This window comes from Colobus angolensis, unplaced genomic scaffold (genome assembly GCF_000951035.1).
Source record: "Colobus angolensis palliatus isolate OR3802 unplaced genomic scaffold, Cang.pa_1.0 Scaffold727, whole genome shotgun sequence".
Taxonomy (NCBI): domain Eukaryota; kingdom Metazoa; phylum Chordata; class Mammalia; order Primates; family Cercopithecidae; genus Colobus; species Colobus angolensis.
In genome coordinates, this window is record NW_012121010.1 from 253,025 (window position 1) to 268,671 (window position 15,647).

The following is a 15,647-nucleotide window of genomic DNA, read 5'->3' on the forward strand; positions in this document are numbered from 1 at the left end:
AGTTGACGGGTGCTGACTAGTTGATGGGTGCAGCACACCAACATGGCACAAGTATACATATGTAACAAACCTGCACATTATGCACATGTACCCTAGAACTTATAGTATAATAATAATAAAAAAAAGAAAAAAAATTGCTTTTTCTGTTATTTTAAGTTGAATACCTTATATGTTATCTTACTTTTTATTTTTATAAATAAAAGTATATTAGGACAATTTTAGCCATATTCAATAGATTTGATAATAAATGTTCCTCTTTTTGTGAATTTACTGATAATTTGCCATTTTAGTTTTGTTTACCTCTTAGATCCATTGATTATATGGAAAAACGTTTTTGAAATAGTTAAGCCTTCTAAATATCATCGTTTAATTTTGGGTTTCTAATATTCCTGGATAATTCGTCAAATTGACTAAGAAATTCTCTGAAACCTTTTGGGATTTAAGATCTGCTTTGTGTGACATGATTATTTTTGTTAATGATTGATGAATAAAGAGCGTATTCTTGATGGAGTAAAAATTCTCCCTCACTATGCATTTGAGCATGTTGGTTTTATTATTAAATTCTTGGATATATCCTCACTTTTTACTCCTTGGTCTGTCAGTCTCTGAGAGAGCTATATTGTTTGCTACTGTACTTATACATCTGGTCAACTTCTCTTTGTATTTGTAGTATATGCTTCACGTATTTGCCTGCTTTATTAATTCAGAAAAGTATACAACTGTTATAGCATCCTCATATATCATACCGTTTTAGGATTTAGTTTTAAAGTTTGCTTTCTCTGATATTAATGATACCACCTCTGCTTTCTTGTTGTTTGTTTTCACCTAGTATATCTTTGCCTAACTCTTTGTTTTCAATCTTTCATTGTCTTTTTGTTCCAGATGAATTTCATATAAACATTGTATAGCTGAGCTTTTTTTTAAAACCAAATTTAATGTTTTTGCCCTCTGGCAGGGGAATTCAGTCTTTCACAATTATTATGTAATTGGTTTAATCCTTTTCACTTGATGTAATGTTTATAATTTATCAAACTTGCTTTTCCTTTTCCTTTCCTTCTTTTTTTCTGTCTTGATCAGATTTCTTTTTAATTATTTTTGTCTCCTCATTACTTGGGGGTTCTGTTTTGCTTTGCAGTTTTCTAATGTTTATTGTCTCATGTCTAAGAGTTAACATTAAAACTACAATTGTATATAATAATTAAATAATAATCTTGTAGCACCCACCCAGGATGTTTTCCTTGTCTTATCCCTCCTCGCATGCTTAACTTAAGACCTTTGGTTTAGGGTTGGTAAATTTAGCAAACAAAAGTACAGTATGCTTAGCTAAATTTAAATTTAAGATAAATAACATATAGATTTCAGTATAATCATCCCCGTGCAATAATTAGGACATACTTATACTAAAAATTACTCTCTATTCATTTGAAATTCAAATTTAACTTGATTTCCTGTGTTTTATCTGGAAACCCTACATTTATGTTCTTTTATATCTCCACTCCCCAACTCTTGGTTTTGCAGAGATGATGTTAAACTATTAAGTTTCAGGGTATTACTGAAACGATATCTATTTTTTCATTGATTATTTACTAGAACAAAATATTTGCTAGTTTACTATATATACATAGTATCTCTGAACTCCAATTTATATTTAATTTCAGCAGAGTTTATTCCTTTTGTCCCTACTTATTATTTGGAACTTTCTTATACTGGTATATTTCTGACTTCTTACCTCCAAAATAGACATCTTATACCTCCTCAGCCTCACATTTTGCCTGGTGGGGGACTACACTGGGTAATTCACTGAAAATGTCTCAAAAAATGATTAATGTACGCAGGAGTCTTTCAGGAAATACCTGTTGAATGAATTGTTTAGTGAATAAATGGCTGCTAACTAAAGTATTGTATTTTGCAGGTGAAATGTATAGATGTTGTTCAGGCTTATATCAACAGAATCAAGGACGTGAACCCAATGATCAATGGAATTGTCAAGTACAGGTGAGCATTTCTACTCTCTCAAGGAGTCATTTGTGGTGGTTTTTGTTCTACTTCTGTGGTCATGCCACCTTAGCATATTTCCTAGATTCTTCTTTCTCTGTTTCCTTCCTTAGTTCTCACTGGGAACTTCTCTGACTTCTAATTTCAGTATTTTGTCCTTTGTTGAGAGTTTATGATTATTTGTCTGCATCCTCCTCCTATTAACTGTAAGATCCTTGACGGAAAGAACTAAAAATTATTGTTTTTGCATATCCAACATCCAGAACAAGGCCTAAAGTTTGGTAGACATCATTGAATGTTTACTGAATAGATTAATATTTGGTAGTGACTCTAATAGGAGAACCGCCCCCCACACACACGCACACTTTTTCCAATGTGTATTTAGCATAGTAGATAGTATTTTATATAGTTATCATATATGTTACTTCTGTGTCTCTATTGCTAAGTAAACACTTCTCAGCAGCTCTGAGGTATTAGAGGGCCAAAAACTTGGATTATTCTCTTTGTAATATTTTGTTTAATGGGTACCACAGTTCTTCTTAGCACACTGTGACATAGGGTGCCATTGTGTAGATCTCAGCCATTCATGTACCATCTTTAGGATTTTTGTCTTGTTGCACATCAGCTCTGTTGTTGTTAATGTACTTATTAAAATTGAGTCACTTATTCTAACTTAATCATTTTAAAATGAAACTTTGTATCACTATGCATATTAAAAACCTATCATTTAACATGGATGGCTAATGTAAATAAAATGAAAACTAGCTAATATTATGAAATTATAGACCTTCAAAATATTTTAATGAAATATAATTTCATTAAAAACTGCATCAAATGAATTTGTATCATAAGAGATACTTTATACATGTTTTCTCATTTGATCATCTCAACAGCATTTCAAAAAAAGTATGTGACAGAGTCATGATTCAAGAATATAGATATGTGACTCCAAGCTTACATAATAGAACTATGGGGTGGTTCTATGTTTCAGGGGGTCCTGTTTTGTCTGTCTCTTCCATGAACCAACTTTTGCCTGAAATGTAATTTGGGGGTACTTTTTGGGCAGAGTGTATCTTTAAACATTTGAGAGATATTCGATTATTTAAATTTTCTGTTGCCTTTTAAAAAGGAGTTCCGAGGAAGGGGGTCAGTTGTTGCAGAGCTTGTTTTTGTGTATGAGGACATAGATAAAAATCTGAGAGAAAATCAAATTTGTGACCTTGTTGAAAATAATGAGTTTGGGATACTACTAGGAGACTGGAGAGGGTGCTTGTGGTAAATGGGGGGAGCATGGCAGGGCAGTGACTGTCAAGGGATTGGAGATTTGAAGAGAGAGAAAATGTGACTGCTTCGAAGACAGAGACCTTAGGTAAAATAAAAAAATGTTCAGAAATAATTTTATGAAGTTCATGCATGCTCTGTGTGACATCTGTGCTTTTTTCCTCCCTCCTGTAAAGGGCACCCAAATGGCCTTACTCTCCTGATAACAGTATTTTTATTTTACTAGAAATTTAAAACATTGGCATTAAGATGTAAAATATGGTTACAGCACCTAGTATAGAACCTTACATTAATCCCTCAGTGTTAGCTCTTTTATTGTTATGGTTGTTATTACAACATGAGCTCAATAAATAGAGCTGTCTTATGATTATACACAGTTCTATTGCATTGTTATCCATTTGCTTGGCACTAAAACTGACTGTCAAGGCAGTTCAATAATTAAAATCACACAACTATGAAATAGTAGGAGGATATGTGAACTTTAATTATGCTGGCTTCTAGCTTTGTCTTTCTTTGGCTTCCGGCTTTGTGTCTGTGATAGACTGATGAGAAAATATTCACTGCTTTTTTATCTTCTTCCCAAACCTGTTCTTCCATCCAGTCACACAAGCAAGATACCCCTAGACTCTACCTTCTTCTTTCCTTTCCCAAATCTATCTTCTAACTCTAATTAGTCAACAAATTTTACTGGCTCTTCTTCTTTATTTATCATCATGTCAAACTTGTTTTGCTTCATATCCTATCCTAATCATACAGAACTACTCTGTTTCTCCTGATCCATTTATGCTCTCTATCATCTGCATAACTTTGCACATGTTATTACTTTTGCCTGGAACACTTTCTCTTTCCCCACCTCTCCTTTATTTGGCTTAGTTAATTTTTTTAGGACTCAGTCCTGTTCTCAATTTTATATTATCTAATCATCTCAGTCTCTGTGAGATTTCTACTCTGAGCTCCCAGAACACATTGTGCTCATGTCACTTTTGTATCATGCAGGGCCCAGAAACCACACTATTTTAACAAAGAATTTAATATAGGGAATTGGTAGAATAGATGTTTAAGGACTGAAAAAACAAACAAAAAAAGTAACACTGAAGTAACTCCGAGATGATGACTGCAGGAAACAGTAAAGTGAGGAAACACCCTAGGTATGAGGGAACAAAGGGAAGAAATTGGGACTATCATAATCTAGGCCCTCAAAGGAAATGCCTGCAGAGCTGGGACCAAGGCATCTGTGAAAAGGGTGTTTACCTGGCTGCTGCTTCTACCTCAGAAACTTTGAAAAGGGACCTCATATTCAGAGCTGTATTTCAGAATTCTGAGAAGCAGCTGCCAGCTGACTGGTGCCGGTATTTCTGAGGGAGTGTGATGAAACTGATTCTAGAGTGTGGGAATAAATAGGAAACTGAAATCAACTACTGTGGCTTGGATGAAAGGCTATTGTTGAAACGATGGTGTCAGATACAGCAAGCAAACTGGAAGAAACAAACCCCTTCACCTCTTTTCTTTCCTCCTAGTCTTTATCTAGCACCCATATTTGAAGGATCCAAGAGGGCACAAATTATCAAAGGAAAGTTTAGTTTTCTGAGTCCCATCATAAAGTGGCATATAGAATACTTGTTTGAGGGCTGAGAGATAATAGTATAAAAACTGGTTCAACATTGCGTAGTCATTGTGGTCTTGATTGTCTCACCCACCAGACTGTGAGTTCCTCAGTGGCATGGACCTTGTCTTTTTCATCTTATTGTCTTCAGTGTCTAGAACATGAACTGATATTTAGCATTTCCTCAGTAAGTAATGATTTAATATACCTGTGTTTAGACAATGTTTGTTTTGGAGGTCCTGAATGCAGTTTCGTCTTATGCTCTGCAACCTGTTGGCTTCTTATATCTTCCTGGATTATGATTTATTGTTCACTGTTTTTCTTACTTGCCTGGAAAAGTACAAATTTGTTACTACTTTTAGAGTTTGCTGCCTGGAGCATCTATTGTCATGCATTTAATGCAATAGATATATTCTTCCCAATCTTTGAATGACATAGAAAATGGTCAAGGCAAACTTTCTGGGAGCCCTAGAGTCCATAGATGTCAAGACGCAAAATACACACTTACAGAATCACATAGAACTGGGACACAATTCTTCCTCTGTTAGTTATTGTATGAAATTAGGCATGTTTTTGAATCTCTCTGAATCTTTGTTTTATTCTTTCTAAAGGGGAAAATAATATGGACCCTCAAAATTTATAGTTTTACTAATTTGGATGCTTGAAAACACTTTTATTCATTTATCCCACAAATGGTTATTGAATGCTTACTATATGCCTGGTAGTGTGCTAGGTGTTGAAGATATAAAGATTAACACAACAGTCCCTGACTTCTTTCATCTCCCAGTCTGGTGGTTGAAGCATGCGAATAACCATTATTCACAGCACAGTGGAATTAGTGCTCTGATAGGGGAAGAAAAGAGTACTGTGGAAGCATGGAGAAGGTTACTGATCCAAGACTGGAGAGGTGTCAGAAAAGGCTTTCTGGAGAAAGTGATATAATGTGTTGCTTTCCACTGAAAATCTATCCAAGGGGTAGAATCCTCCTTGGATTTCACTCCCCTACCACTGGTTGTACTCGAATCACTGACCAAGTGCAGAATTTCAAGATATATAGATTTTTTTAAAACCCTTTCAGACGTCAATAAGTCTTTCACTCAACCCACACTGGCCAACCTATGTATCATCTGGCGTCACAGCCACCCTTAGGCCTCATCCTCTGTTTGTCTCCATAGAAGCAAGGGTAAGGATTTTTGGCTGAGGTGCCTTGTTTCAGCTTGGCTGAAACTATGGGGATTTCCTTTGTCTCAGGAGTCCAGTGCTGCCTTGTGGCACTGAGGCCACGTATAAGGGTATCCAATTTCCTTTATGCCTTTATCAACCTTCCCTTGGAAGTTCTCTGCTTGTGCTGATTGTGTGTGGCTGAAGTTTGGGCAATGCTAACGAAGGGGATTTCAAGACCTTAGGAAAGTTTACATAGTTAAGGCACTACCTTTTCTCCATCCTTGGAAAGAACAGGACTGGGGAGCCTGACTGCCCTGCCCTACCTGGTTGGGAAACTCCTGTGAGGCAAGTGTTGCAGGACCCCTGTCTTACATTAACAAATATTGTGCCAGTAAATGGTGCTGATAACATCAGTATTGGTAGGACTTGTTGAAGAAATAGCTGCTGCAGTTCTTCTCATTTTTTTTCCGATATAGAGACTTGTTATTTTTTTCTGATATAGAGACCATTTCCTAAATTTCATCTTGCCACTTCCCTAAGCTCTGCGGTTTGGGTGACATGGCTTTGGCTTAATCTTCTGTAATTCTAATCCTTTGATTTTCCTGACAGGAATTTTGTTGACTGTCAGGAGAACTGGATGATATTAGTAATGATGTTAGTGATAGCCGCCATTTACTGAGTGGCTCTTCTGTGCTAGGTACTGTGTGTATGCATTATCACATTTAAATAACAAAGCATGTAGATGCTATTGTTACTACCATTTTATAGCTGGAGAAACAGTTTAGTAAGTTGTCACTTGAAAGGTTATATAACCACCTCAGATCAGTCTTTCTCCAAAGCCTGGGATTTGACCATTCTGCTACGCTGCTTTTTGGACAGCCAGGTTCTTTGCGTTTGTAAGAGACCAGATTGCAACATTCTCAGATTAATACTTTGCTGTGCCTAATTCACTGCCAAAACTGTCTCATTTTTTTTTAACATAAGTAAGCTTCTAAAAAATGTAGTCAATACTTATTTTTCTGAATCCTTACCTCTTATTTACACCTACACTCACTGAAATCTAGCTTCTGTTCCTACCACTCAATTAAAAATAACCTGCTGGCGGGGTGCAGTGGCTCACGCCTGTAATTCCAGCACTTTGGGAGGCTGAGGAGGGCAGATTACCTGAGGTCAGGAGTTCAAGACCAGCTTGGCCAACGTGGTGAAACCCCATCTCTACTAAAAATACAACAATTAGCCAGGTATGGTGGCACATGCCTGTAATCCCAGCTACTCAGGAGGCCAAGGTAGGAGAATTGCTTGAGCCCGGGAGGCGGAAGTTGCAGTGAGCCGAGATCATGCCACTGCACTCCAGCCTGGCCGACAGAGAAAGATTCTGTCTGAAAAACAAAACAAAACAAAACAAACAAACCAACCAACCAAACAAACAAAATAGCCTGCTAACTCTATCAGTTTGGGTTATTTCTACTGCAAATAACAGAAAACCCAATTCAAAATGACTGAAAGCAATAGGGAAAATATACTATCGCACAAGCCAGTAAGTCTTTTGGTAGGTTAGCTCTAGAATTGATTGACTCAGCAGCTGAAAAATGTCATCATTAACCTGTTTTCAGTCTTTTGCCTTGGACTCCTAGTTTGTCAGCCTCATTAGACTAGATCTTCTCATTGCCATAAGATGGATGCTATGCCTTATGTCTCAAGAGTCAAAATTGTGACCAGATACCACTGGCAAACCAATTTTTGGCAAGGTGAATAACATCACTGTGATAGCACTAAACAAATAAGAAATCACACACTTAAGGTTAGAGATTGGGCCTATTTCCTGTAAGACATATGGCAGTACAATAAAGAAAGTTTCCTGAAAAATTGAAGTTATGTTTATAAGGGGAAAAAGTGAATTTTGGATAGGCAGCCAACAATGTCTGCAACTCTTGACAATATGACTTTGGGTGAGTCCTTAACCTCTCTTTATCTCAGTTTCCTCATAACCATAATGAAGCAGTTGTTATGTATCTAATGAAATTATTGTGAGGATGGAGCAACTTAATGAATTTAAACACAATGATTGGCACATAAAACAGACTTGGTATTTGTACATGTTGCTCTTATTGTCAAAATGATAATTGCCCTGTTCTTGAAGTCATTGCTACCTTTTGCTTCTAGACAGTGCTCTTTCTATTATTTTATTATTTAACTCTTACACATCTAAATACATTTTATTCTTCCTTAAGGTATGATTCTGCAATTGTGTGTGTGTGTATGTGTGTGTGTTTGTGTGTGTATAATAGTTCATGTATATAGTTATAAATATTCTTAGCCTTGGTCTTCTATGACTTCAAATATCATTTGAACACTGATAATTCCTGGAACTTTGTCTGCAGCCCAGACCTTTCCTCTAAGCTCAATTCCTATATATGTGTATTTACCTACTTGACACCTCTACCAGGAAGTCCCATGGGCACCAAAAGTCAAAATAATTAAAATCAAACTCATGAAATGACATTACCATCTACCATAAGCCAGAAAAACTAGAAAAAAAAATTCCTTCATCCCCCCACATTGTAATCTTCTAATATTTTATATGAGCTCTATCTTCTAAATATCTCTCTCAAGATCTCATCTCTAAATAACTCTACTATTCTCTATCTCAACGGATGTCTCTTTAGTCCCAATCACCATCATCTTTGCCTACTGCAGTAATCTTTATGTTTCTAGTTTTGCCCTCCCTTCCCCATACTTTTTATTTTGCAAAAGCCAAAGGATATCTGTAAATCACTGAAGAGTTTATGCCCCTTTCCTGCTTTAAACATTTCAATATCCAGACTCCTTAGAACGCCACGTAAGGGCCCTTTGTAATCTGGCACACCTTAGTTTTTCAGCTTTATCTTGTGCCATTCTCCCACATGTAACTTCCTTTTTACTCCACTTGGGTATTTTTGCTATTCATCTGAAGGGTCCCTTCTAGTTCAGTCTAACTTTTTGAGTTATTTTCACCTCCTAATCACAGACTTTCTCCTTCAGCTGCTACCCCATCTGATAGCTATCTCTCTGAGTACTCTTTTCCTCAGACAGGTTGCAGACAGGGACACTGTGTCTCAAGGTTTTCTTTCCTGACGTTTCCTAAACACAAGGCTACAGGCCCTTTTGCCTTGGATGAGGCTCACATCCAGAGAAGCTTTCAGTAACTAGCAGTCTTAGGCATGTGAGTGTTTTACTGAGGTTCCAAGTTTGTACCTATTGGAAATATTGTTCTTAGGTTCCCAATTCCTTCTGAATTGGCAACTGAAAGCTTTTTTATTTCTGGAAAGTGAGTAACCTCAACCTCACACCCTTCTGCTGCTTTTTGTGCAGCCAAGGTGTGAGGGATGGGATATAAGCAAAGCAAAAAGTGTCCTTTTCCCCAGGTAGACAGTATGTACCTGCAAGGCCCCCAGAATGTGTAACATGTAGAGTGCTGGCCTTTGCTCTACAAATGGTAATGACACTACCTTGTAACTAGCTATAGACACACAGAAATGTTTATAGTTTTTAAATGGCTGTGCTTACAGTGATTCTTTTCATTGCTACAGAATTGTACTTTTACTGGCTTATGGATGTAAAAAGGTAGTAGTGTGGCCAATAATCATAAAGATCCTCACAACTTTACAAATTATGAAACATTTGAACAGCTAGATCCTGGGAAGTTCAGGGACTAATGTAACTCTGGACTCTCAAAAGTGGGAGATTTGTGGGCCTTCATTTTAGAGCCCTGCCATTAATGTGTTCTAACCAACCCCAGTCCTTCTTTCTATTAGTTGAACCTCTAGGGAAAGAGATAATTTTATTTGTTTCACTTGGCTCAGGTGTCCAATATACCGAGACTAGCAGCATCTTGTGTGTATATGCATATATACACACACTCATATTATATATATATATATACACACACACACAGAGTATATATATATATATACTACATATATACTATATATATGTACTATATATGTGTGTGTGTATATATATATAGCCTTTGTTCTCTGAGTACTGCTGGCCCACCAATAGAGATATATGCATGACAGCTAAGTTTTTATGACAGCAGAGTTTTTACCCCTATCGGTGGGGCAGTAGTACTCAGACAACAAAGGCTATACAAATAGTAATATCAGTGATAGTTAGCCCTTGCGTGCTTACAGTGTTCCAGGTACTGTTGTAGCGCTTTACAAATGCAATAACTAATTGAATAATATCAGCAACTTTATGAGGTAATTATGTTTAGCTCCATTATACAGATGAGGAAACTGAAATACAGAAAGATTAAGTAACTTTCCAAAGAAGACACAGTAAATAGTGGAGCTGAGATACAAGACTATGCATTCTCTCTCTAGATTAATATTGTTCAATAGAGATAAATTATGAGGCAAATATGCAATTTTACATATTCTAGCAGCTGTATTTTAAAAAGTGAAAAGAAACAGGTGGAATTCATTTCAATAATACATATTATTTAACTAAATATGTCAAAATACTTTAAACATATTGCATTAGCCACATTTTAAAAATATAATTTCAACTTTTATTTATTTATGTATTTTTGTTGAGATGGAATCTCACTCTGTCGCCCAGGCTGGAGTGCAGTGGCCAGATCTCAGCTCACTGCAAGTTCCGCCTCCCTGGTTTACGCCATTCTCCTGCCTCAGCCTCCCAAGTAGCTGGGACTACAGGCGCCTGCCACCTCGCTCGGCTAGTTTTTGTATTTTTTTTTTTAGTAGAGTCGGGGTTTCACTGTGTTAGCCAGGATGGTCTCGATCTCCTGACCTTGTGATCTGCCCGTCTCGGCCTCCCAAAGTGCTGGGATTACAGGCTTGAGCCACCATGCCCGGCCTTCAACTTTTATTTTAAATTCAAGGGGCACATGTGCAGGTTTGTTATATGAATCTATTGTGTGATACTGAGGTTTGGGATACAAATGATCCCATCACCCAGATAGTGAGCATAGTATCCAACAGTTTTTCGAAACTTTCCTTCGCTCACACCCTTCCCCATCTATTAGTCCCCAGTGTCTATTGTTGCTATCTTTATGGTCGTGAGTAGCCAGTATTTAGCTCCCACTGAGAAATGAGAACAATGTGATATTTGGTTTTTGTTCCTGTGTTAATTAGCTTAGGATAATGACCTCTGGGTGCATCCATGTTGCTGCAAAGGACATGATTTCATTCTTTCTATGGCTGTGTAGTATTCTGTGATGCATATACACCAAATTTTCTTTATCCAGTCCACCACTGATGGGCATCTAGATTTATTCCATGTCTTTGCTATGGTGATAGCATAGTGATGAACATACAAATGCATGTGTCTTTTTGGTAAAACTATTTATTTTCTTTTGGGTATATACCCAGTAATGGGATTGCTGGGTCAAATGGTAATTCTGTTTTATTTGAGAAATCTTCAAACTGTTTTCCACTATGGCTGAACTAATTTACATTCCCATCAGCATTCTCTTTTCTCTGCAGCTTCACCACTATCTGTTGTTTCTTTACTTTTTAATCATAGCCATTCTGACTGGTGTGAGAGGATATCTAATTGTGGTTTTTATTTGTATTTCTCTGATGATTAGTGATGATGAGCATTTTTTCATATATTTATTGGCTGCTTGTCTATCTTCTTTGGAGAAGTGTCTGTTCATGTCTTTTGTCCACTTTTAAATGGGGTTATTTGTTTTTTGCTTGTTTAATTGTTTAAGTTCCTTATAGATTCTGGATCTTAGATCTCTGTTGGATGCATACTTTGTAAATACTTTCTCCCATTCTGTGGGTTGTTTATGACATCACATGAGTGTCAGGATTAACTGACTGTACAATATTTAAAGTATTGCCCAATACCTGACATATATCATTAATTGTTAAATATCATTATCATCATTATGCTGGCATGCTCTATAACTCCTGTCTCCTCCATTTCTAGCATATTGTCATATACACATAACAGTAAAAAATCCTCCTTTTTAGGAACTTCCAACAGTTCTTTATATTCATTTTCCCAATGCATCCTCGCTGTTGTCCCCAATTTACAATTGAAGCAACTAAAATCCAGTGAAATAAAAGAGCTTGCATAGTTCACAAAACTAGGAAATGAGAGTTCCTTAATTTTTATTCATCTTAAAAGCATAGACATTATCATATTCTTTTTTTAATACTTTGTATATTTTTTGAAGTAATCAATAAACATAATTACTATTTCCAGTGAGCCCAAAGATATTTTATTAAAGTTATTTTAAGTCACATGAAAGGTTATGTAGAGGATTTTAAATTTCATTTTCAAGAATTAATATTTGAGATACTGAGAAATTACACAGGAATTGCATACTTTAGTGATTGTATTACCACATAGATTAAAACTGTGTTCTTTTGGACATATTGACTTACTGTATTTCATTCTGGAAATTGCTGTAATTATGTCCATTATGGAACATTTGCAAAAAACAACAAAAAATTACCTATAATCATAGCACCAAAAGAGTAGTTATTCACTGTTAATGTTTTGCCTACGATTTTCACATGATTGAGGTTATAATAGGAATATACTGCTATAACCTTCTCTTTTCACTTACATTAAATGACATTACATCATAGGAATTTCCAAAGGGCAGTAAAACTGTTAGGAAACATCACTTTATTTTATTTTATTTTATTTTAAGTACTGGGGTACATGTGCAGGATGTGCAGGTTTGTTACAAAGGTAAACTTTTACCATAGTGGTTTTCTGCACCTATCAATCCATCACCTAAGTGTTAAGTCCAGCATGCATTAGCTATTTTTTCTGATGCTCTTTTCACCCCTGAGAGGCCCCAGTGTGAGTTGTTTCCCTCCCTGTATCCATGTGTCCTCATTTTTCAGCTCCCACTTATGAGTGAGAACATACAGTGTTTGGTTTTCTATTCCTGCATTAGTTTGCTGAGGATAATGGCTTCCAGCTCCATCCATGTCCCTGCAAAGAATATGATCTCATTTCTTTTTATGGCTGCATAGCATTCCATGGTGTAGATGTACCACATATTCTTTATCCAGTCTATCATTTATGGGAATTTGGGTTGATTCCATGTCTTTACTATTGTGAATAGTGGTGCAATGAACATATATGTGCATGTATCTTTATAATAGAATGATTTATATTCCTTTGGGTATATACCCAATAATGGGATTGCTGGATCAAATGAAATTTCTGGTTCTAGGTCTTTGAAGAATTGTCATGCTGTCTTTCACAATGGTTGAACTAATTTGCATTCTCACCAACAGTATAAAAGCGTTCCTTTACCTCTGTAGCCTTGGCAGCATCTGTTGTTTCTTGATTTTTAATAATTGCCATTCTGACTGGTGCGAGATGGTATCTCATTTAGGTTTTTATTTGAATTTCTCTCATGATCAGTGATGTTGAGCTTTTTTTCATGATTGTTGGCTGCATAAATTACTTCTTTTGAGAAGTGTCTGTTTATGGCCTTTACGCAACACCACCTTTATTGGCCATACAGTTGTCTGTTGTAGATATCTATAATTATTTATTTGGAGACAAGGAGATTTTATGTGTTTTTCTAGTATAAATAATAATGCAATGACCAGCTTTCTGTATGGATAATTCTTACTAGGTTGGATTACTGTTCTTATGATGGATTCCTAAAAGGAGAATCACTGGCTCAAATGGTCAACTTTGTAAGGCTTTTGACAAGTACATTAACTTTAATATGTTGATTACATATTAACATGTTGATAAGGGTATTCTTTTAATAAAGTTGGCCGGATGACTTGTTTATGTAGTTAAAGTTTGCGTTGTTTTATTTCTTCTTAGGTTTGAGGAAGCAATAAAGGAGGCTCATGCTGTAGATCAAAAGCTTGCAGAGAAGCAGGAAGATGAAGCCACCCTGGAAAATAAATGGCCCTTCCTTGGGGTTCCTTTGACAGTCAAGGAAGCTTTCCAGCTACAAGGTACTATTCTTTTATTTTTGGCTACATGAGTTTAATTCACAAGTTGCTACATTTTCTAAACTTATAAACTAAAAAGGATGTCATAAAAGTGAAGGACTAATTCATGCTGCTTCCTCAGTTTTGAAATGAGAGGAAATATTCAGCAAGTTCCATTGGGAAAAATGATAATAGTCATCCTCTGTTAGCTCTGTATGGCATATGGGGGCACTATGCTCAGTATCCATTAATCCTCACAGCAAATTTATAAGAATAGTATTATTGATCTCATTTTTCAGATAAGAAAATTGAGGCTCATGACCCTAAAGTAGTTTGGCTAAAGCTAAACTTGGATTCTGATAAAGACCTGTGCTTTCTGTGTCATATAGTTCTTATTTTGTAACTTCCTGCTAGCCTCAAAAGTAAATGAAAATCTCAAATATTTGGAAAGTAAACGATATATTTTTAAATAACCCATAGGTCAAAGAAATGAATCACAAGGAAACATTTGAACTGAAAGAAAAATATAATAATATAACAAAATTTATGGGATGTAACTAAATTAGTATTTACCGGGAAATGTATGGCTTTCAGTGAGTATATATATAAAAAAAGATTTAAAATCAATAACTGAAACCTGGCCTTAAATGGCTCCTGTGAAAGGGGTCAGTGAGGGAACTCAGGCCTCACCTTCACTGGAAATCTCTGGGATCCTAGCTATAGGGGACCCCTTGTCGCCCATGGGTATATGAGCTGGCAGCAAGATCTGATAGAGAGGAGGCAGAGACAGGCCTTCAGAGGGCTTGGAGTCTGGAAGCTTTTGGTACTCTGGACAGCTCCAGCTGAGAGTAGCCATAGGCACCAATCCCCAGGGCTTCCCATTCCTCCGAGGAGGTGCAGGCCAGGTGATCTCTGACCCAGAAGAGAGCAGAGCCAGCTTCTTCACGGGACTGAGGTGCATCTGCTCTGCAAGCTTTACTGCCTGTCAGCCTCTCCCAGCATCCATGCCTAGCTGCTTTGCAGGAGCAGGTACACATAACAGTCCTTGCAGCCCAGCCTCAGTGTATTGATGCACCTGAGTACTTTCCAAGCTGACCTGGAGCATCTTGGATTCCCTAGCACAGGCAGAACGAAATCCCAGCTAAGGGACAGTTAGGTGCACCCAGAGCTACAGCATGATACTTGAGAGTAAGGAGCAGAGATCTGTGGACAGTAATGAAGTTGGGGAGGAGTTCCCAACTCCAGAACACTGAAAGGGGAGAGATGCATGGGTTCCTGGGCCAGGTGAGACTCCACAGGGTGGGTCCATAGAGAGTGGCGTATCTCTCTGCTGCAACCTCTGCCCGAGAGGGCTGGTGGTACAGAATAGCTAACAAAAGAAATGCCGGGAGCAAGATGGCGTAATAGGAACAGCTCCAGTCTCCAACTCCCAGTGCGAGCGACACAGAAGACCAGTGATTTCTGCATTTTCAACTGAGGTACTGGGGTCATCTCACTAGGGAGTGCCAGACAATCGGTGCTGGTCAGCTGCTGCAGCCCAACCAGTGAGAGCTGAAGCAGGGTGAGGCATCGCCTCATCTGGGAAGTGCAAGGGGGAAGGGAATCCCTTTTGCTAGCCAGGGGAACTGAGACACACAACACCTGGAAAATCGGGTAACTCCCACCCCAATACT

The 15,647-nt window shown here is 37.2% G+C and overlaps 1 protein-coding gene across 1 annotated transcript in view; it reads left to right on the forward strand.

Annotated features, from left to right (window-relative positions):
• The window catches only part of FAAH2 (fatty acid amide hydrolase 2), an 18,844-nt gene extending 4,817 nt beyond the window's left edge, over positions 1 to 14,027 (forward strand). Inside the window, exons 2-3 of the mRNA XM_011927568.1 lie at positions 1,913 to 1,995; positions 13,862 to 14,027. Of these exons, the coding sequence (XP_011782958.1) occupies positions 1,913 to 1,995; positions 13,862 to 14,027 (249 nt within the window). The remainder of the gene's footprint in view (positions 1 to 1,912; positions 1,996 to 13,861) is intronic.
• Positions 14,028 to 15,647: the final 1,620 nt, after the last annotated feature.